Source organism: Bactrocera tryoni, chromosome 4 (assembly GCF_016617805.1).
Source record: "Bactrocera tryoni isolate S06 chromosome 4, CSIRO_BtryS06_freeze2, whole genome shotgun sequence".
Classification (NCBI taxonomy): Eukaryota; Metazoa; Arthropoda; class Insecta; order Diptera; family Tephritidae; genus Bactrocera; species Bactrocera tryoni.
This window is the reverse complement of record NC_052502.1, coordinates 11,145,431-11,168,074: the sequence shown is the minus strand read 5'-3', so window position 1 is coordinate 11,168,074 and position 22,644 is coordinate 11,145,431. Positions and strand designations below refer to the sequence as shown.

Genomic DNA, 22,644 nt, shown 5'->3' with positions numbered 1-22,644 from the left:
TTGTATCATGCTCAAATCTTAATATTGGTTTATTAAAGTCACTCAATTGAACAAAAATAAAATGAAATTTTCACAAAATTTAAAATAAAATGAAAATAAACAAAATGCTTGTGTTTTTTTTTTTACTTTTAAAGGAAATTAAAAATAGTTTTTATTAAAATAAAACGCCATTAATATCTCTGATTAAATCAAGCATTAAATAAAAAAAAATAAACGTTAACTTCGATTGCAACGAAATATCCTGCACAAATACAAAATATTCCATATAAGGATTGGATTATTTTGTATGACAGCTACATACATACATACATATGTATATGCTATAGTAATCAGCTGCGAACAATTTCTTCGAAGATTGTACCGTTTGCTTTGGAATATAATAAAATATTTGATCGCTCGATATCGGGGGTTCTTTGGGAAAAAGCATGTACATATGCAATATTTCAGGTTTATATATAAAAAACTAAGGAATAAATATGATAGATTTCTCAAAATAAATTCGAAAATAGTTACTTTCAATAATTGGCTTATGTATTCGTTATCCGGTTGAGTTAATAGTCTCAAAAATACAAACATAGCGTTTCATTTCTGTTTTGTCACTTTATTCGTAATGTGAAAAGGAAATTGAAAATATGGCAACTCCGCTTGAATTTGTTTTTTCCATTTCTTAACAATTTCAGAAGATTTTTGCTGTGGCCGCATGTATATTTATTATAGCTCAGCATTTGCATGTTTTAAATAATATATTTAACAGAAAGGAGTGGTAATTATTGAATTTATATAGAAGTGACTTTTATTTTACTACGAATTCGTTATAAAATTCTTTGCTAGATCTTTGCAGTTGAATAGTGTCGGTCAACGGAGTATCAGTGGGAGGGTGGATTAGTGATTGTTTATATAAATCATACATGGTTTTAATGAACCATTAAGGAACAGTTATTGGTGCGGTATGATGCATAAATTAAAAAGTCAAAACTACGGGGAGTAAGATTCTGAATATGTTTAATGGACATAGTTGAAAGGACTAAATTATTCCATTGCGGTAAGCATCTTATTATTTAGAACAGCACAAAGCAAAGTCGAAATAATTTACGAATATATTATACTTATATGTATGTATGTGAGCTGCAATCGCTACCTACGAAATTACTAAAAATGTATCTTTTCAAAAGGTTAGTGTTCATTTAGATAATTAAAAATGAATTCCGCGTCATCAACGTCAGATATGACGCCACAACGAAAGCGTGTTGGTAGGCCTCCTAAAGCAACACAGCTGAAGCAATCGGCTGACACTACGCCACCATCAGAGAGTGCACAAACGTCTAACCAATCGAACGATACAGAAAGTCGAGGTGAAAATGATAGTATTATGGAAGTTGAGGGCGGTTTCGTGGCTATATCTCCACCGCCGCCCAATGGACCGGCAGATAAGGTTAATCCTCGTATGACTTCAACACCATCAAGTAGCAACGAATGCAGGCGAAGTTCACGTAAAAAGATAATAAAATTTGACGTAAGAGATTTATTAAACAAACATCGAAAGCCACATAAAATCCAAATAGAAGCTCGCATAGATTCAAACGCTCCGCAAACACAAACAACTACATCGTTACCCTCATTTAGCTCTGGTAGTAATACAAGCAGCTCAGTTCCAGGTTCAAGCTCTGATTTGAGTAGTAAACAGAAAGCATTTATGGAGAAATCCGCAATATTTCGTCGCATATCAATATCAGAACAACAGAATAAAATAAATGCGCCAATACTTCCACCTCCCTTATCGTCCATACCTAAAATCGGCGTTTTAGGTAAAAACACAATCAATTTGAAAAGTAATGTGGATGCTATGACTACACTAGACCCAGCAAAAATAGCACAAGCAAGACGGTTAAGTCGTACCCAGGAAATATTTAATGCCAGCCTGATAAAATCAAAGCAGAATTCCAGCCTAATAATAGCGCAAATTGAAAGTAATACTTCTAGTTCCAGCAGTGGGTTCATGTCTCCAGCAGTTGTGACATCACAACAGCAGAAGAAGTCAACAAGTGAGTAAAATACAAATAAACAATATTAAAAAAATCGATAAATGTAAAAAATCAATATACATCCTACATATATATGTAGGTATGTATGTACATATGTATGCGTGTTTATTTATATACATATGTACATACTATGTGTATAAATATTCGATGTTTACTTGTTGGCACAAAATCCTCGAAAATATTCAGAATAACAAACTTGAAGTTTATATATGCGCATAAAATACTGATAGTTACCATTTTTACTTACATATAACTCTTCTATCTATTTGTTATGCAAATATATGCAAGGTTATATTCATACATATGTACATATAATATAGATAAGTACACTTTCGAAGTAAATGATGCTTATCAATTATAAATTCAGCTGATACTCAAAATTGGAGATATTTTTTCGTAACAGACTGAAAAGGGTCTATTACTAAACTGAAATTAACTAAAAAAAATATTTTTATGGTTGTATCAGATGATGAAAATTGCTCCAATAATTGTCATTTACTTTTTTAAAGAAATTTTGTGAAATAAAAACAAATTATCAGGTGACTTAATATTTTGGCAAAATAAAAGTTGATACCCCTTTAATATTTGTTATTAAAACGCATAATGATTTTTCTATTCAACAGACGTATCCAACAAACGTAAAAATCTTTCAAATTCATTTATTTCGCCGACTGTAGTAGCTGATTCAAAGCCGTCGCTAACAGAATCTGGCACACAAAAGCGCCGAGGTCGTCCGCCGAAAAATAAAAATCCTGTAGCTCACAGCCCTTTGCCAAAATCAAACCTGAAGTCGGAGCTTCATATTACTCCCCCAGGTAAACAAGCAGACGCGCATAAGCAATATTCTGTCGAATATAAAGAAAAGCAAGATTTCGCCAGTAAAGAAGCGTCTCAAAATGCTACAAATTGGACAGAGTACAAAGCAAATTTAAAATGTGCTGAAAGCGTTGAAACACCTGTTGGGCAAAATCCTATATCAAACGAAAGGACTTCTGTACAGCATGAAGACGTCATTTTAGAAATATCATCTACTTCTTCTATATCTGATCATGAATATCAGGCTAAAACAGTGCATCCTCCAACGGATGTACATGAGTCACAACAAAGAAACTTCGCCTCCGTATGCATTTGGCAAGATAGTCAAAGTATTTGTGAAACTACATCCGCACCAGAATTCATTGTGGCCGCTGTTGAAGAGATAACATCGGAAAGTTCACCAGCTGATAAATCTATTTCCTTGGGAGCTGAAAGTGAAACATGTTCACAAAAAACGATTGATACGTTAACGGGATGTGATCAAACTATTACAATTGATTTGGATTCGAATAAAGAAATCGAAGCGGAGTCAGATTCTCTCTCGGAAATGGCATTTGGCATGTCCGGCACAAGTCGCAAATCGAGCGGTTCCGAATCAGAGGGCAGCTCCGATCGTAGTAATAAAAGCTACAAAAAGGGCGATAAGTTGCGTGTATCTTTGAAACGCTTAACGTTGCCACCGAGTACAATCACATCGACTATTTCATTATCTTCGGCATCTAGCAGCTGTAGTGACGTCATTGCTGGGAGCGACAACAGCAATACAAATAACAGTTGCGGAAGTAACGGTACCGCTAACACTACAGAGTTATGTACCGGAACAGCAAATAAAAACTTACCGACAAGGCGATCTCATCGGTTCCCCAAAAAGGGTTGTGACAGAAAAGTTATATTGGAAGAACCCAAAAGTAAAGCAGAAGTATCATTGAATGAGAATTTAGAAACTGAAGATCTAAAGATGACAGCTGGTGTGGAGGAGAAGACAGGTAAACTGTCAATAGAGAGAGTCACTTCAACTACCGTTAAAACGGATAATGACTTCGAGCAATCGAATAAAGAAAGTAAAGATAGTGCAGTTACAACAATTGAAAACGTTAGTGTTGATTTGGTTAGCCCGCAGCAAGTTAAGGCACCACCCATTGCAATTGCTGTAGTGGAGCTCTCTTCTGAACAAATAACTGAGATACCCCAAAAACCAAACAGCATTGCACTAGATGCTTTAGATAACAGACATGAGCGTACAGAGCATGATAGAAACGTTAGTGAAGAGTCGCCTTCTGTATCGTGCGAAACGAAAAAAGAACCTATCACTTTGCCACTTAAAAAACAGGTGAGCAAGTTTAAAATGTACGAAGCGGCAGTGCACAATGTGGCTGCAAATGTCGCGACTAGTACCTTGCTGGATATCTTAAACACCGTTAAACAGAATGATTTAACAATGGGAACGAAGGCATTCCAGCAATTGCAGTTGCCCGCAGTTAAAGATGACACGTCCTCAGAGATTATAGCGCCCAATGAAGGGGAAGAAAATATGCCAATTACTGCAGCCGAGAAAAAACTAGAAGCTGGCACGTCAGATAAAAGTGTTACGACAATTATTTTGGAAGAATCACAAGCAACTGACCAAGATAGTTCTATAGAGACTAATAAGCAGCCATCAAAATGTGTTCATATAGCTAAGAGTGGAGATGAAGTAGAATCTATAAAAACGTTCACTTGGGGAAACAATGCGCACGATGAGTCCGATCAACGCATGGACTTACCTGCTGAAAAATGTGAAATATCCGAAACGGTAACGGATAGCGACTTTACACCACTGCCAGAAGAAGAGGTCGTAATTCAAACTACTTTCGCTGAACAGTCTGTTGAAGGGAAGGAAACTTCCACTGATGAAGCTACTAGCTCTCCAAAGACGGTAGCAGAAGTAGGTAGAAATATTTTGAAAAAAGCTTCCCGAGAAATACCTGCCAATGTTGTTAATGAGAGCACAATAAACGTTTCCAATGTTTTGGATAAGTCAGCGAAATCTGAAAAATGGGATATTACCAACAAGCACACGACAGATAATGTGTTGGATGAAAATAGTTTGGAGGACATAAATTCGACAACGGACTCACAATCTTCACGTGACGAAACGAATGGAAGCAGTGCTACGAAAACACCATCTCCAACCCTTTCGGAAAATTCCAATGAAAAGCCGTCAAAGAAACCAACACGCCGAAATGAGAGACGTTCAAAACGTGGAGATAAGTCTGGCCATAAAACTTTAGAAGAGACATTCGCAGAAATAGCAGCTGCGAGTTCAAAGGCGGTTTTGAAATTAAAGGCGCAGGAAGTTGACGCAGATACAGCAAACGTGTATAATGAAGAGGAGCTTTCTAAATCTGTTGATGCAATGGAAAAGTCAGCTGATGCAAAGGAAGATTCTTCTGCGAGCGTTGAGCTAAGCCAAACACCTATTAATTTAACTGAGCCGAAAAATCTAGACGAAGATGAAGTGCCGAATGTACAAAATACTATAGAAATTACGACCGAGGAAACAACAACAGGTGTATGTACGAAGGTTTGTTCCAAAGAGGATCGCGTCGTGTTAAAAGCAGTAATACTACCAGAAGATGTGGATAGTAATTCAAGTCACTCGTCGCCTTCACGACGCGGGCGAAAAACGAGAAACAAAAAAGTAAATCATAAGCCATCTCCTAGCACTTCTCCTATTACTGCAGAGTCTTTCAGCGAAAATAAACAGAAAGTCTGCGAAATGAATCCGGTTGATGAGACTATTACTGCCAATACGAATACGACCGCCGATGGTAGCTTAGAAATATCACAACAAAATTTGCACACATCAGTTATTGAACTGAACGTAAAAGATGCCAATAATGGTGATCAGATTATCACCGACACATTGGAAAAAGGGACGGCCAAAGAATCAGGTCAAGAAAAAGTTTTGGAATCAGGAAAATGTGATTATTCCACGACAACGCCGGAACTTTCAACTGAGGTTGGCCAAGTCTTGAGTACTGCTGGCGACGAAACGTCAAGTATATCCAATAATACAACACCTGATTTAAGTGGTCAAAATTTAGAAGAAAATAATGACCAAAATAAATCATTTACATCAAAACCCCGAAAACATAAAAAAGCTTTGGCTTCGGCTATTCAACAAGACGAGCACGTTGATATTGAAGTAGAGAGTGTTGAGACGCAAAAAGAGTGTGGTCAAATCGTTATAATCAAACCCGAAGAGCGGATTGAGCAGCACAAAGAAAAGATTGTAGAACCACCCAAAGAGTTGCTACTAAATAAATTAGAAAAGTTAGATCAAAGTGGGTCAACACCATCGTTAAAAGAGCTCTCTAACGTTGACTCTAAAATAAATACGGTTACAAGTAGCGACTTAATGGCAGAGACTGTGGACTGTCAGCTCCCAGAACAGCGCGAGCAGTCATATACACCAGTCGATAAGCCTAAAAAAATTCGAAAGCGAAGAAGTAATAAACAGTCTGATGAGAAATCTAACGAGTTGGAGACTAAAAGCCATAGTAAATCAGAAGATCAGGAAACTGTTGAGACTAAAGAAAAAAGTGGTGATACCGAAGATACTGATGGAAAAATACGAAAGCCCCGAAAAGGAAAGTCAGCAAACGATGCGACAAATGACCTGCAGATCGATACGGCGGTCACAGTTCCAAACGCAGTTGAATTAATGGAAAAAGAATTGGCTAAAGCGCCGCCAAAGAAACGTCTGCTCAAAATGCAGATGGAGTTGGAAGAGAAGAGTTCCGCTTCCCATTCAGAAATTCCAAGCACCAGCCAGACTAGCGCTGAACAAAAAACGTCTTCAGCCAAAAAGTCAGCAAGCAATTCCAGTAAAACCAAAGAATCTACACAGAAAAAATCGAAGAAAGATGCGCAATCGTCCGATCAAATGAAAAAACGAGAAAGTCTCGAAAGTCAAGTCGAATCTTCGTTTGATGAGGAAAGCCGTTCAGCGACATCTACACCAGTGGCTAAACGTTTCAAAAAGCAAATGTCTTCAGAAAAAACTCTAGAGGATAAAACAAGCGGTAAAAGGAAGTCCAAGCTGGATCCAAACATTAGTAGCGGCGAGAAGAGTGAAATTAAGGATAGGGAAAGGAAAGGATCTATATCGAAGAAATCGGAAAAGAAGCAATTTTTGGCCATCGAAGACACTGCTAGTAAAGAGTTAGCTAAGAAAATGGAGGAAAGAAGTGCGAAGAAAAAAAGACAAAAGAAATTGAAAGAGGATTTCGAAGCAGCACTAAAGGATGCGCTCACTAAAACAACAGTACCAGCTGAACCTATTAAAGAAAGTGCCAACCCTACAGAAAACATAGTTGCAATGCTGGAAGAAAGTAAATTACAAGACAGTGTTGCCGCTGACACTGTTTGTACAACTGATGTTGAAGACAAGAAGAGTACTGTAGAGGAGGATCAAGTCACTAGGGCTACTGAAACTACAGTAGACAATGAGCTTGAGGAGGAACCAGATCCGTTGAAGGACATTGAGAAATTCATTGAAGATGGCGTCAACTTGCTCAAACGCGGGTATAAGATTGATGACGACAGTGTAGATGAAGTTATTTGTCCGAAAACACATCTCCAAAAAGAAGAATATAAATCGGATGTTACAGAAAATGAAGAAAAGCCATCTACTGCGGTGCTAGAAGGCATGACAACGCCTAATGAAAGCTTATCTGGCGATATAACGCCAGTTGACAAATCCTTCGAAGAAGTTTCTAACACGCTCCCTCAGAATATTTATTACGACACCCCGGCTGATACACCAGTAGCAACGCCGACAACCACACCGCCACCAAAAAGCCCTATTCATGATCAAGCAATTGACGAGATAACTGGTGTTCGGCGTTCTCATCGCATCAAACAGATAACAAAGATGCCGAAGGCGCTTGTGGGTCGCGGGTTGGTGCGCGAAAAAGAGCGGTTCTCAATAAAAGACGATGTTGAAATGAAAACTCACTATAGTTTGGATGATCATCTGACGGATTTGGCGCAAGTGGAGGCAAAGAATGCTAAGTTCCTAAAAGAAATGGAAGAACGTCTGAGTAACTTTCATGTCATTAAAGAGAATGAGTACAAATGTGAGCGTGTCGTGAGTAGAGAAGCACGCAAGATGTTGTGTGATTGTTTCTTGACAGCCGAAGAGGAAGAGCGTGGTGAGTTGGGCTGTGGTGAAGATTGCTTGAATCGTTTATTGATGATCGAATGTGGACCCGATTGTAATGTGAAAGTTCGCTGTACAAATAAACGCTTTCAGAAACTGCTCTGTTCACCATGCCGAGTCTTTCGAACGGAAAAGAAGGGCTTCGGTATAATGGCTGACATTGAGATATTACCTGGTGAATTTATTATGGAATATGTCGGTGAGGTAATCGATGGCGATGAGTTTGAGCAGCGGCGTACTGCATATTCATTGGACAAAAACCGTCACTATTACTTTATGGCATTACGAAGCGATGCCATAATCGATGCCACAATTAAGGGTAACATTTCACGCTTCATTAATCATTCCTGCGATCCCAATGCGGAAACTCAGAAGTGGACTGTAAATGGTGAACTACGAATTGGGTTCTTCAGTCGTAAGTCCATTATGCCAGGTGAAGAAATTACGTTCGACTACCAGTATCAACGTTACGGCAGGGAGGCACAACGTTGTTATTGCGAGTCGGCTAACTGTCGTGGTTGGATAGGTGAAGAACCCAATTCGGATGAGGGTGAACAAATCGATGACGACAACGATGCGGATAATTCGGCAGATGGCAGCGATGATGAGGATAGTGATGACAGCACAGCTGATGGCGAAGATGTACATAAAAAACTAGATGCATCAAGCAAATCACTAATAAGTTCAGAGGATGGTAAAATAAAGTTGGATGAAAAATCGGATAGCGCGGGTAAGGACAAGAAGAAAAAAGTGGGTGAAGATGCAGAGGCTAAGCTGAAAAAGCTCACGGGCAAATCTGCTGATAAAGCAGCGCGAAAAAAGAAACCCAGTAAAGAAAAGAAGGATAAGAGACTGCGTAAATCTGCTACTGGTGAGCAATCGAAAACGTCGCGTTATTTGGAAGATCCGGACATCGAAGATGAGGTTAAATTCCTTAGCCGTGGCGGGCTGAGAAACCAATCGGACACGTTGCGGTTTTCACGTTTGGTCGTACGCGCCAAATTGCCGCAGACTCGTCTCAATCTGCTGAAAATTCTCCGCAATGCCGATTTGCCATGTCGCCGACTGTTCTTGGACTATCATGGACTGCGTTTGCTGCATGGCTGGATGAGCGAAGACGGTGGTGATATGGCGATTCGCTTGTCACTCCTAGAGGCGCTGGAAAGTTTGCCAATAGCAAACAAGACTGTGCTCACTGACAGTAAAGTCTATCAGAGCGTTCGAAATTGGTGTGGTAATGCGTTGTCCATCTGCAGTGTGCCGGCTGGCAATGCATCTTCTCCAAGCGATGAGTCGTCGAAGGAAAGCACAAGTAGTAATTCACATACGGAGATAGCTAGTGGACAGGAGGTACCTTCGGAATTGCAGAAGTTGGCTGTGAAACTAACCACTGCATGGAATAGTTTGCCAGAAATTTTCCGCATACCGAAACGTGAGCGCATCGAACAAATGAAAGAGCACGAACGGGAGGCTGATCGGCAGTTTGCCGAAGCTTCCATCGACAGTAATCGTTCTGTTCTAAGTGATCGTTATCAGCGCGATCGTTTCGGACGCGGCCCAACCACTTCTCGTTTTTCCAAACCATGTTTCAGTAAAGACAATCGCAACAATAATATAACCGTTGTAGGCTCAATGCCAGGCGGAGACCCACGTCGACGTACGGGGCACGATCATCATGATGGTATAAAGCATTTGTCAAAGGCACAGAGACGAGAGATGTTTGCTGCAAAGGTGAGAGAAACACCTAATCTATAAACAGACTCAATATATGTATGTATATGTATATATTTTTAATTTTTTAGGTGGCACGCGACGAAGCCGAAAAGCGTTTGGCTGAAGAGCGTAGAGAATTCGAAACAAAATGTCGTTTCTTTGGTTTGGACCCCAAGAAAACACGCTCGCAGGATGTTCCTTTCTGCGTAGACCCTTCAACAGGTCAATGGTATTCTATTGCCCGCCAACCTATCCCCACTCCACCTTGCTACGCACACGTGCAGGTGCAGCCAAAATCCAAATCTACCGATCCTGACGATTACAAGTTGCCTGTAGTTGTTGCCACCTTGCCGCGCCAATGGAAATACGCCATCACAAACTTAGGCCAAATTTATTACTACCATACTAAGCAAAAAATATCGCAATGGCACCCGCCAACGCTTGAACAATTGCACGCTGCAGCCGAGGAAGATGACAGTTCAGACAGCGAGTCCTGTGAGGAAGCTAAACAGGCAAATGAGAGCAGCGAGGATGATGACGTACTCTTAGGTAGTAGTCTAAATTTTTAGCTCTAAAAATTTTACTTATTTTATATATTCATTGATTTTTAAGGAATGGATGAGGCGCAACTCAAAGCTTTCATCGATAAGAAGGTAGAAAATCGTAGGCATAAGCGTTACGGTCGTTTGGTGGATTCGCGTCCGATTAGTGTAAGTACTTAAGAGTATTTTTTTGCTAATGATTTGAGATTAATTTATATGCTTATATTTAAAGCCCCGAAAGGAGGAAGATCGCATCTACAATCAAATAGAGATGCGTAAATACAAAGAGAATAAAGAAAAAATACGCAAACGTAAGGAAGAAATACGGCGTAAGCGCGCTGAAGCACTCAAAGCTGCAGCTATCGGTGGCGTAAATCCCAACATCGTTGCAGACAGCTTAAATATCGACGCTACGAAATCCAAAAATGGCGAAGACTCCAATGAACCAGATGGCGTAATACCCATACAAGACTATTTGCTCTCATCCGATGAGGAGGAGATTATGAAGGAGGAATGCAACAACAGCCCACTTTTGGAAAAAATCGTGCAAGGCGATAAGATTGTCGACGAATTGGATGCGCTCACAACAAAGCGTGCGCTCAAGCGCACATTACCGCCCCATCGGGAACCCAGCGCACAGGCAGGCCAGAGTAATGTCAGTGGTAGTAGTAGCGGTAGTGGCGGTGGCAGTGAGCATAAGCGACGAAAATCGGATAAGAAAGATAAAAGGTTCATTGTTTGCAGTTGAAATTATAATATTAATAATTAATTACATTATTATTATTTTTTTTTTATTTTTATTAGCAAAAAGAGCAAGGACTCGGATTCCAAGTATCGTCGCACTAAGGAAAAGTTCCGCTGTGAAATAGCCGGTATTATTGTGCAACACTTAAAGCCATATCGCAAGGAATCGTGCACGCTCGCTCGTATTCAGAGTGATGAAGATTTCAATCATCTCGCGCGAAAGGTCTGTTTGTGATTTTATTTTAGAAAAATTACTTTTATTAACCGTCGTTCAATACATTTGCAGCTCACACATTTTGTGATGGTTAAAGAGTTGAAATACTGTGAGTCTGTTGGTCAGACTTTGGTCGTAACCGAATCTGTTAAGAATAAATCCCGCGAATTCATTAAAAAGTACATGGCGAAGTATGGCGGCATGTACGTGAAACCCGCCAATGATCCGGAATTTAAGGAGATTCCATTTACTATTTAAACATATTTATAATTTTTCTTCTTGTAAGCTAATTTCTGAATTCAACGAACAGCAATGGATTATCGCTGACTTCAGCCTTCACATTTGTATTAAGAATCATTTGGCGACGTACATTCTTTTTTAACTTCATAGCGTTAATAATTGAGACGTTACTATTTTTTAGATGCAAATTTGGTTTTTGTCGAGTTTTGCATTGCTTAATTCTTATTTGTACATATATTGTTGAAAATTGAGCGGAACACGGCTCTGTTCGCCATATTTGCTGTTCCAATGGAGGACTTCGAAATATTTAAATATTTTTATTATTATTGTAATGCTTAGTAATTTTTGTTTTTAATTTTAAACCAATATGTACATGTATTCCCTTTTTACTACATGTAAATTGTGGTGTATTTTTTAGAGAATACGAATATATTATTTTTCCGCTGTAATTACATTTTATGAGCTAAACTAAACGCATATGCAATTATGTAAAAGTTGCTGCACAAATACGCGACTGCAACTGTAGATTCAATAAATAACAGTGAAATGAACAAATCAAGCGCAGTATCCTTATTTATTCCATAGTATTTGTTTTTATGTCAAAAAAATCTGTGACCATCAGGGTTGCATTAAAAAATCAATGAATTAACATTGGAAGAGATTTTTATATTTATAATTCCAAATATGATAAAAAATAAAAAACGGGATTAAAAATAAAAAAAAATATTTTTATTTCTAAATATTGTAAAAAATAAAAAACGGGATTAAAAATAAAAAAAATATTTTATTCAAATTACTGGATTGAAAAAAAAATAATAAATTTTAATGCCAAGATTTAACATTTTGTCTAGAGTTCGTACAGAACCATTATTTTCAATACTCCAGAGCACTGATCGACAAATATAAACGTTCAACTTTTATCAATTTTCGTTTCTGATTTTGGGATTAAATATTTTTAATTCTTACCATTAAACAAAAAAAAATATACATAAGTTTTTAATCCTAAGCATCAAAATATCGGAATTAAAAATTTCTTTTTCAATCCAAAATTTTTTAAATAAAAAAATCGAAACCTTGAAAACTCTTTAACTATAATTACTTACCAATTATGATAAACCGTTTTCGCAAAATAACGAACAATTATAATAACAAATAAATAATTTTATTATAATTTTTTTTGAGAATTATATTTGCGAATCCGTTATACACTTTATCAAACGATGTTTCCAAAAACTTTGATTTCCGAATTATGCTAATTACTCTTTTCAGCGATTTGATCGCCTTCACTGGCTGCTGGCTGTGTCCGATTAGCTTCCTCTGGTTTCATAGCGGGGAAGAAGAGCACCTCCTAAAAAAAACACACAAATTACAAATAATTTTATATACTTTCAATACAAATATTTCCAATGTTTACCTTAATGTTATTGGTGTCGGTGAGGAACATAGTTAAGCGATCGATGCCCAGACCCCAGCCACCGGTTGGTGGTAAGCCATATTCTAATGCTGTACAGAAGTTTTCATCAATCAGTTGCGCCTCATCATCACCAGCCGCTTTATCGCTCGCCTGTTGCGCGAATCTTTCACGCTGCACCATCGGATCGTTCAACTCGGTGTAAGCATTACACACTTCCTTCTTCATGACGAACAGCTCGAAACGTTCCGTCAAACCAGGTTCACTGCGATGATATTTGGCCAGTGGTGACATTATTTGTGGATGCTCACAGATGAATGTTGGATTTATACAGGTTTCTTCAATAAAATCACCGACTAATTTATCCAGCAGACGTGCCGTTGTACGTGGTGGCGGACATTCGATCTGGTGCTTGGCGCAAAGTTGTGAAAGAAACTCGGTTGTTTCTTTGCTATTAAATGTTGTAGCTGGTGGAAATTTGACGTTTAACTTTTCTTCTAGAGTTTTTATCATCGAAACCCTTCTAAATGGTGGCGTAAAATCAATTTCCTCCTCGGGACCTTCAGGTCCTTCAGGATGGTATTTAATTTTATAAGTACCATGAATGGCTTTCACCATACCTGAGATCATTTTCTCAGTTATTTCGATAAGATCATTAAAATCCGCATAAGCCATATAGAATTCGCAAGTGGTAAATTCTGGATTATGCGTTAAATCGATGCCTTCATTTCTGAATTGACGCCCAATTTCATACACTCGATCTAATCCACCAACAACGAGCATTTTATGGTACAATTCAGGTGCGACACGCATATACAAATCCATATTCAAGTCATTGTGATGTGTGATGAAGGGTTTGGCAGTTGCACCGCCAGCAATCATGTTCATCATGGGTGTTTCTACTTCCAAGAAACCCATGCGATCGAGGAATTGTCGAACAAATGAAACAATCTGACGAATAAAAAAAATATAATTCAAACCAATTATTTGCAATTCAAAATAGAACTTACATTTGCACGAATTTGGAAGGTTTCTCTCACTTTGGGATTCATGATCAAATCCAAATACCTTTGTCGGTAACGTGTCTCTTTGTCCTTGAGACCGTAATGCAAATGTGGCAGCATATGCAAACATGGTGACAACAGCTTTATCTGTTTCGGAAAAATAAATAAAAACTGTTAGAAGAAAAGGCGGAGTAAAATTATATAGATTTTTACCTCTTTTGGAACCACAGAGAGTTCACCCTTCTTGGTTTTACCGGGGTAACCGCTGATACCTATAATGTCACCACGTCGTATTTTTGCAGTATCAGGCTCAAAGGCACTTTCATTATGGTATAACTTAGCATTGGCCATCACCTGCAATTTGACACCCTCACCGCGCAAATCGTAAAATATTAATTTCACGCCAGATTCCCGTATTGCATGCACGCGACCAGCAACGCTTTGTAAAAAAAATTAATTAATAATTTATCTCATCTAATATTGTTATTATGAAAATATTACTCACCTCAGAGCGACGTCTTCAAGCATTTCACCCTCTTTAAGATTCTCGTATTTTTTAATGAAATTTTCCAAAGAAATACTAACGTTGAATTTGTGAGGGTATGGATGGGTTTCTGGTGATTTTTTTAAATCAACAACAGCAGCTGAACGCAGTTTAAAATATTCATTTGGTGAAATTTCCTCTTCTGACGCCGCCGCCGACTTCTTTTTTGCAGCATTGCTATCAGCATTAGCACTTGCTGCAGCCGCTTTTTGTGCCTCCTTCTCTGCCTTTTCCTTGGCCTTTTGCTCAGCTTTTAGACGCCTTTTTAGCTCACTAAAAATAATTTCATTGAATCGGTTAAAATATGTCAGCATTCAATGTTATCTGTGAATACTCCTTCAGCAAGAAAATGCTTTCGAAAAATTATATTTTATATCGAAAAATGTGTCCCTCACTAAATGGTATGTTTTACGCTAATATAAAATCGGGTTAAATGAAAAAATACATACATACATACAAACAAACATACGCATATAAATACATTAATTATAAAAACCAAGCTCTATTCGCTTACAGTTTTGTACGCTTGCTTGGCACTTCTAGGCATATTGTGGAATGAATATGTCTCGTTGTTACATTCTGGCACCAAATCTTTATTTCTTTCTGATGGCACTTCAAATCAACCTGTCGAAATGCAGCATGAAACTGACGCAATTTAAGAAAATTATTTGGTGTCGCGTACTGCCTTAGAAGTTTATACATATTCTTTCTTTTGTTACCACTTTATTTTCCGATACACATCAATGGAGTTAATCATTTATAATTATTTGAAAATATACACTTTGCAAGATTTTTTAACATTAACACATGAAATTGCAACTGGAATTCTGCATGTGTTTCAACATAACCACACATTCGGTGATACAATTTGATGACAACGAATCAGTGATTGCATTAATCCTTTCAGCAATTATATTCAGTTTCACTTACTTTTTTGATAGCTCACCAGTTGCCTCAGACATTTTACCCAAAGTTTAGGATATTAGTTAGTAAAACCCGTACAAAAATAAGAAAACTTTTATTCGAATATACAAATCGGCATGAGCCAACAAATGTCAAGAATCGTGGCGAAACAGTGTTGTTTCTTTACTGCAACTTGACAATTGGGAAAAGCGGCCCAATTTGGTATGAATTTAAAAAAAGTAAAAATGAAATTTTTTCTTTTTTCAGTTATGTTGTTAAGTTGATTAGTTTAAATATTTTCACCAAGAAACGTAGCTTTCTTAAAATTTCGACTTGTGAGGTTTTTTAATTATGGTTTTGAAGATATCAGCATACTATTCAAAAGCCAATAATATGGTTCATGCTGTGTTTTAGTTTATGCTTAAATAATGTTGGGCAGCAACCTTACTATTTTTATGTTATTAAAGAAAGTTTCGGCAATGCTTCGTTGAAAAATCAAAAATATTACGTGAAAAGTGTGATTTATTTAAAAACATATTATATAATTATTAATAAACATTCCATGGAAGTGTTGAAGCATAATAATTTGTGAAATAATTGAGTTATAAATAAGAAAATTGAGAAAATCCATTGCAAGTGGTTGAGAAAATTTTTATGCGGAAGTAGTTGTAGATAGTGTGACAAAAAAAGTGAAAACTGCTGCACTGACTAAAGAAACACATGATTAGAACTCCCTATATAATCAATAACATATTGGAAGATAAATATGATTTTTATAATTAAGCATGGAAGATTAATTAAATTAGTCCAACTAGAAAAATCTATAAATTTACATTCTGTCCTATGATCGTTGGAAACAAAGAAGTGAAGAGGATAGCGGGTGAATATTTGCGGAACAGAACGAGTTCGGAGAGAACAAATAAACTTGTGTGAGAATTGTGAGAAGAATAGCCCGAGCAAAACAAATGGCTAAAAAACGTGCATTTGCAGCGTGCGGAGCCGATATTCATGAGCTACATAGTTAAATGCAATACCGGCGTGACAGGCAAATAATAAAATAGCAACTATAGAAGAATTGTGCATGTTGGCTGCAGATATGGGATACAAAGCGAACGGGGAGGGTGGTAACAGCGGTAAAGGTCGTACTAACGGTCGTGGAATGGGAGATGACGACGATGGGGGCGATGAAGAAGAGAGTAACACGTTTTATGAGGCAGTCAGTGAACCGGATCTTTGCTTAGACACTCTTAAAATAACGAATGACGTCACATCTGTAAACAAAACAATGCAAAGTTTTGAGGAGGATGCCGAAGAGATCGAGGGTGCACATTGTTTACCGCAGGCGACAGATGTTATTGACACTGAATCCGCTGCGCCGTCGGGAGCTCATACAACGAATGTGATTCACGATGATGTTCTCGTTGACACCGAGTGCAGTATGCGTGGAGATCTGCAAAAGGAAAACATGAAAGACAAAGATAATACTTTTATTGATGAAAATGCAGCAACACGTCCGAAACGGACTAAAAGTAGGTTTCATTATATAATAAAAATAACAAATTAAAATTTAATATAGATTCTTTATACTATTACAGATCTCAAAGACTTCAACAAAATAAATCATACAATTATGCCTGATGATCAACAACAGAAACATCGTCAGCAGACTTTGCTCACAACCAAATCGTGTGAAACTCCCGCAACTGCTACGCTTTCGCCAACAAATTCACACAGCGATAGTGTCAGTGTTGGTGGTGGTGCCAGACGTAAATCGTGGACTCTTTCACCTCAAAGTAATGATTCTACACCACAAAGTGGAGCCAAGAAGAAAATAAAATCCACAAGCCAAAAATCACCAACGGCACCATTATCATCAGCAGTAGCTGGTACAGAAAATCTCAATTTATGGGTTGCGCGTGAATGTTATGAAACGGTACCGGCCGAAACAGTTTATGAAGTAGAAGATGGCATCCTTGTAGTAGACGATGAAGAGGCAGCTGTCGAAAGTTTGCTTGGTGCAGCTGCTGCTTTTCAACCGAACTCCATTAATAAGTCAGTGCAACGCAGACAAAAACATCTACGTCAGCCACAACACAGACCCTTGGAGCGTTCGTGGCCGCCCAAAGCTGTGGGCAAAGATTTAAATATGCAATGCGATGTTTTCAAGTTTGATATACTCGATATCGATGAGAAGATGGATAGCTTTGGTGCTATCGGGTGCAGCTCAGCTGAAGGCTTTAGTAGCGCTACAAGTAGTACAAATAATTCTCCTTTACTACTGCTTAACAATGGCCCTCCTTCATCCACCAGCCCACAATATGATTTGCCCTCCGGCACAATCAATCAAACTCCCGTGAAATTCAAGCCCTTAATTAAGAAAAAAATTGGCCCAGATAGTTATATAAATACGATTACCACAAAGAAGGTGCCCGCTTCGGAAACTTATGATTTTCCAACATTTCCTGTTAAAGATAACTCAAGCTCGAACGTTTCTAATGCAACGACTGCAAATCAATTTCCTCACATACGCCAGCATCGACCACTAACTCGCGTCATGTCGAATGGAAAGGGTCCTGTAGCTTGTAATGCGCTTAATTACGATGATTTAGCAGTTGGTGGCACACATTCGCCACGCCTATTGCTCTCCCCAAAACGTCAACGGAGTCCACCTTCGGGATGTTCCTCACGGAGTGCCTCGCCATTGGACTTAAATTTAAGCCCAGAAACCAGTTCTCCACCAACTCCTCAGACTCAATTTAAATTCAGTTCCAATTTGGGAAGTGGACCATCATCGCCTGCTACTCATATACGCCCGCAACAAAGGTTATTAAAACGAGTTGGCGGTGGTGTCGGTAAGTTTCTTCGACTTTTATCACATTTTTATGTGTGTGTTTAATTTGTGTGTCATTTAAAACCAAATAGGCGCAAACCTCGTATGCCCACCGACTCCCACACATCATGCACGTCGCCATCAACGACTGCAATCCAACACCTCCGCATTGGCAGCAACAGTGGACAATTCGTTAACGGGGGCGACGTGCAATCAAATGGATTACAACTTGTCGGCAATACCAAAGTCCCCACCGATTGCAATTGGTGCTGGAATTGGTGGTGCCACAGAACACCACATCATTGATGGTGGCTTAGTGGAAGCTGTCGATACAAATAGTACAGCAAATGAAGCATGCAGCACACGTCTACCATCCATTCCGGAACGTGGTGCCGCTGCCGGTTTTCTTCGTGGAAATTCGGCTTTCGGTGAAGGTGAGTCGGCCACCGAACCATTGCCACCCGCTTGGGAAGCGCGAATGGACAGCCATGGACGTATTTTCTATATTGACCATACGACACGTACAACCTCGTGGCAGCGACCTGGTACGAATGGAGGCGCAACTCTAAATGGCGCTGGTGAGTTTAACTTGTAGACAGTTTCGATTTTATTGCTCATTACTTCCACATCTTTCTTACAGGACGTGAGCACCATCATCGTCAACAATTGGACAGACGCTATCAGTCCATTCGACGCACAATTACTAGCGATAATCGTCTCTCGAATGCCTCCGCTTACAGTGTGAGCGATAATGCTGCATGTAATAACACTGCCAATCAATACCCAAATTCCATGCACAGTAGTCCAAACGCGGGAAATAGTAATAATTTAGGTAATCTACAAAATCTCAGTCTTTCTGTGCATCCAGCTGTTGTGATGCTCTGTCGTCCCGACTTTTATTCCATGTTACACACAAATGAGGATGCATTATCGATATATAATCGCAATCCTGCACTTAAACACATGATTATACGTATACGCCGCGATCCGCAGTGCTTTCAACGCTATCAATATAATAAAGATCTGGTGGCGCTGGTCAATACATTCGCACAGCTCAATCGAGACTTGCCCTCCTGCTGGGAGACTAAACTCGATCAATCGGGTAAACAGTTCTTCATCGATCACAATAATCGTAAAACCTCGTTCATGGATCCACGCTTGCCCATTGAAAGCGCACGTGTCGTACGTCAAAGACATCAGTTGCTTTCCCATCAATCGCCACAACTCTCTGCACATTTTCCACACGCTCATCATCCACACCAGCAACCACCACATCACCATAATTTCCAATACGATGCGCTCGACGGAAATTGTATTTCGGCGTCGGGAGTACCGCCACTGCCACCGCCCAGGCCGCCAAGCACTGTACGCACCGGCCCGAACGGTGCTTTGCGTGGCGCCACTGGCGGCGCTAGCAATTATGAGCAATACAACGAGGTGCCTGTAGCTTATAATGAAAAGGTAAATTTCTAGGAAATAGCGTATACAAATTTTAATTTTTTTACATTTTATTTTATCTGATTTTTGTTTTTTAGGTTATCGCGTTTTTGCGTCAACCGAATATTTTGGAAATCTTACGTGAAAGACATGGTCAGAATACAGTTTCACGTTCCTTGCGTGAGAAAATTAATATTCTACGTGTAGAAGGTGTACCGGCGTTGGAGAGGTTAGCCCACGATTTGCAGCTGACTATTTTGTTAAGGTGAGTTAATTGTAAAAGTTTCATAATTGTAGGTTAAGTCAAGCTATTCTAAACCATTTTAATAATACCAAGCAAGAAATATAAACTGTGGAGTTGGAGCTTTATCCATAGCGTTTGAAGCGCTCAGTTGCTTTTTGAGTCCTACGCGGGTACGTTCGGGTTATTTTACGAGGTTAAAGTCCAATCTATTCACGCGCATCTCCGTCATAATAAATCTATGTCAATATAATTTTTAGTATACTCCTATTCCTATGTTTCAACCATTTATCTACGGTCTGCAGCTAATTTTGGAGTATATATTGCGCTAATTTCACTCAAATCCATTTTGTTTTTCCAAACATTACTTCTGATATCCCAATATAAGTCTCCACTTGTAAAATTAAAATAACAAAAATATATGTTTGCAACGCCACCTCAACTACACCTCAGTGGTGCACCGACTTAAACAGCTGCTGTAAACAAACTGGTTCACAGATCGCACTAATATTTGGCATAGAAATTAAGGACAGCCCTATCAACTTAGAAAATACAATTTTTTGAAATATCATTTACCCGGGGAATTTAAATTACAATTTCCGGGACCTTTTTTCTGTCATAATGTATATACGATTCATAGCAAAAAAAAATTTAAAATTCCCTTAAGTCTTTGTCTAGTAATTTACCAAAGTATACTGAACAAAAGTGTCAAAAGATGTGTTAAGTTTATCGGCTATGTCCCTAGAAAGTTTTATATCCCAAGATAAAGTCACCCTATCTATACAAAAGTAGTTGAATCTACTTCCACAGTTTCGAATTCAATCGTTTTCCACCATTTCCATTATAAGAAGGTCGTTCGATGCAACTTCCCATTTGCATATCTAATGGAACTCACTTAATAACCAATCTAAATCTATTGTTTCCCACGCTTTTTACGTGAAATGTCATCGCAATAGTTTTTATCTAAATCAAAATCAATTACAAGATGCTGTCAGCTTTACACGAATGGCTCCAAGTACAAGCATTTCATTTTTTCCGCTCAATTAATCTGTTTAACTGCCTTAATGGAACAACAAAATCTTACCACAAAACAAGGCTGTGAGCTTTAGCTGCATGAACTTCCTGTTCGCCGTAATTAACATAGCTTTCCGATTTTCGCAAACGTTCAAGATCAAAGCTCGCTTGTACACTTGTTGGTGTACTCCTCTGCAGCGCAGCTTTGGCGCGTCGTGGTCGTGCGCGCAGCTCAAAGAGCCGTCATTAATTAAGTGTTGGTCCTGCATGAATGATTTCGCTTAAAGTGTGTTATGGCTAAACTTAAGTGGCAAGGTTGTCTGTTCGCCTAACAAGGTTGGGTAAAAATTTCCACTAAATGCCAAATATTATTAGTCATTGCGATTATTATTTGCAATTGCGATACTTTCCATTATTATTGCAGTCATCAGCTAATTATCCATATGCATTTGTAGATATATATGTATGTATGTATGTATCTAATAGCTGCAATATGAAGTGTTCTCAGTTAGGTCAATGCACTTTCAGCAGTGAGTGTATTTTAAGGTGCGAAAGGTGTGTGCCTCTGTATTAAGATTTTTATAGCGTAATTTATTGTTCAACTAATTCCATAGGTGCTTTGCGATTTTTGTGTAAATTATCAACTTTTGTCGCAGTGTCTGAAGATATTGCCACTTCTTCTTCTGTATTGGCGTAGACACCGCTTACGCGATTATAGCCGAGTTTACAACAGCGCGTTAGTCATTCTTTTTTTCGCGTCAATTGGAAAATCCAAGCAAATCCAGGCCCTTTTCCACCTGGTCTTTCCAAGGGAGTAGAAGTCCTTCTCTTCCTCTTCTTCCTCCGGCAGGTATTGCATCGAATACTTTCAGAGCTCTGGGGCCCTATTCTGTATTCGTAAATCAATTTACTCGAATTAGGATTTTTTATATTCTGTAACGCGATTTTCGGATTTTCATGCCAATTTTCGAGTAAAATATTCGTTAGCTTTTGAGTTGTAGAAAGCAAAAACGAAAATTGTACGTATTTATTCTGGCACAGGGTGGTACAACTTTCGCATAATGATAAAGTAGATCCGAATTTCGAATATAATACATTTTCGAATCGAGTTACAGAATAGGCCCCCTGGAGTGTTTTCGTCCATACGTACGACATGACCTAGCCAGCGCAGCCGCTGTCTCTCAATTCACTGTACTATGTCAATGTCGTCGTATATCTCAAAAAGCTCATCGTTCCATGGAATGCGATATACGCAGTTTTCAACGCGCAAAGGACCATAAATCTTCCGCAGAACCTTTCTCTCGTGAACTCCCAACGTCGACTTATCAGATGTTGTTATCGTTCATGCATCTGCACGATATAGCAGGACGTTGATTATGAGTGGCTAGGATAATTTGGTCTTTGTTCGTCGAGAAAGGACTTCACCTCTCAATTGCGCACTCAGTCCAAAGTAGCACCAATTGGCAAGAGTTATTCTGCGTTGGATTTAGCGGCTCACATTGTTGCTAGTGTTAATACTGATTCCAAGATAGACGAAATTATTTACGACTTCGAAGTTATGACTGTCAACAGTGACGTGGTGGCCAAGTCGCGAGTGCGACGACTGTTTGTTTGATGACAGGAGATATTTCGTCTTGCCCTCCTTCACTACCAGGCTGATTTGCTTCGCTTCCTTATCCAGTCTGAAGAAAGCAGTACTAACAAGGCGGATGTTGAGGCCTATGATATCAATTTCATCAGCGT

The 22,644-nt window shown here is 38.8% G+C and overlaps 3 protein-coding genes across 5 annotated transcripts in view; 2 read left to right on the top strand and 1 right to left on the bottom strand.

Annotated features, from left to right (window-relative positions):
• Positions 1-727: 727 nt before the first annotated feature.
• Positions 728-12,076, top strand: LOC120776203 (probable histone-lysine N-methyltransferase CG1716). Of its 2 annotated transcripts, none has more exons than XM_040106839.1 (9): positions 728-763; positions 832-1,042; positions 1,178-2,042; positions 2,666-9,795; positions 9,867-10,326; positions 10,390-10,487; positions 10,552-11,048; positions 11,124-11,286; positions 11,350-12,076. In XM_040106839.1, the coding sequence occupies exons 3-9, from the start codon at positions 1,199-1,201 to the stop codon at positions 11,533-11,535; spliced, it is 9,378 nt and encodes a 3,125-aa protein (XP_039962773.1). In that variant the 5' UTR covers positions 728-763; positions 832-1,042; positions 1,178-1,198; the 3' UTR covers positions 11,536-12,076. The 2 variants fall into 2 exon arrangements, with proteins under 2 accessions (XP_039962773.1, XP_039962772.1); XM_040106838.1 differs by having other exon boundaries at positions 1,173-2,042.
• Positions 12,077-12,660: 584 nt separating this feature from the next.
• LOC120775365 (lysine--tRNA ligase) lies at positions 12,661-15,545 on the bottom strand. 2 transcript variants are annotated; one of them, XM_040105528.1, is made up of 6 exons: positions 15,407-15,545; positions 14,438-14,749; positions 14,146-14,371; positions 13,939-14,079; positions 12,932-13,879; positions 12,661-12,865 (listed from the first exon to the last, which is right to left on the bottom strand). In XM_040105528.1, exons 1-6 carry the CDS (start codon positions 15,436-15,438, stop codon positions 12,770-12,772), a joined length of 1,755 nt encoding a protein of 584 aa, XP_039961462.1. In that variant the 5' UTR covers positions 15,439-15,545; the 3' UTR covers positions 12,661-12,769. The 2 variants fall into 2 exon arrangements, with proteins under 2 accessions (XP_039961462.1, XP_039961461.1); XM_040105527.1 differs by lacking the exon at positions 15,407-15,545 and adding an exon at positions 14,991-15,369.
• A 441-nt stretch (positions 15,546-15,986) lies between these two features.
• LOC120775319 (E3 ubiquitin-protein ligase HECW2) overlaps positions 15,987-22,644 on the top strand; it is a 47,373-nt gene continuing 40,715 nt past the window's right edge. Inside the window, exons 1-5 of the mRNA XM_040105456.1 lie at positions 15,987-16,908; positions 16,975-18,231; positions 18,302-18,787; positions 18,850-19,670; positions 19,745-19,911. Of these exons, the coding sequence (XP_039961390.1) occupies positions 16,461-16,908; positions 16,975-18,231; positions 18,302-18,787; positions 18,850-19,670; positions 19,745-19,911 (3,179 nt within the window). The 5' untranslated portion in view covers positions 15,987-16,460. The remainder of the gene's footprint in view (positions 16,909-16,974; positions 18,232-18,301; positions 18,788-18,849; positions 19,671-19,744; positions 19,912-22,644) is intronic.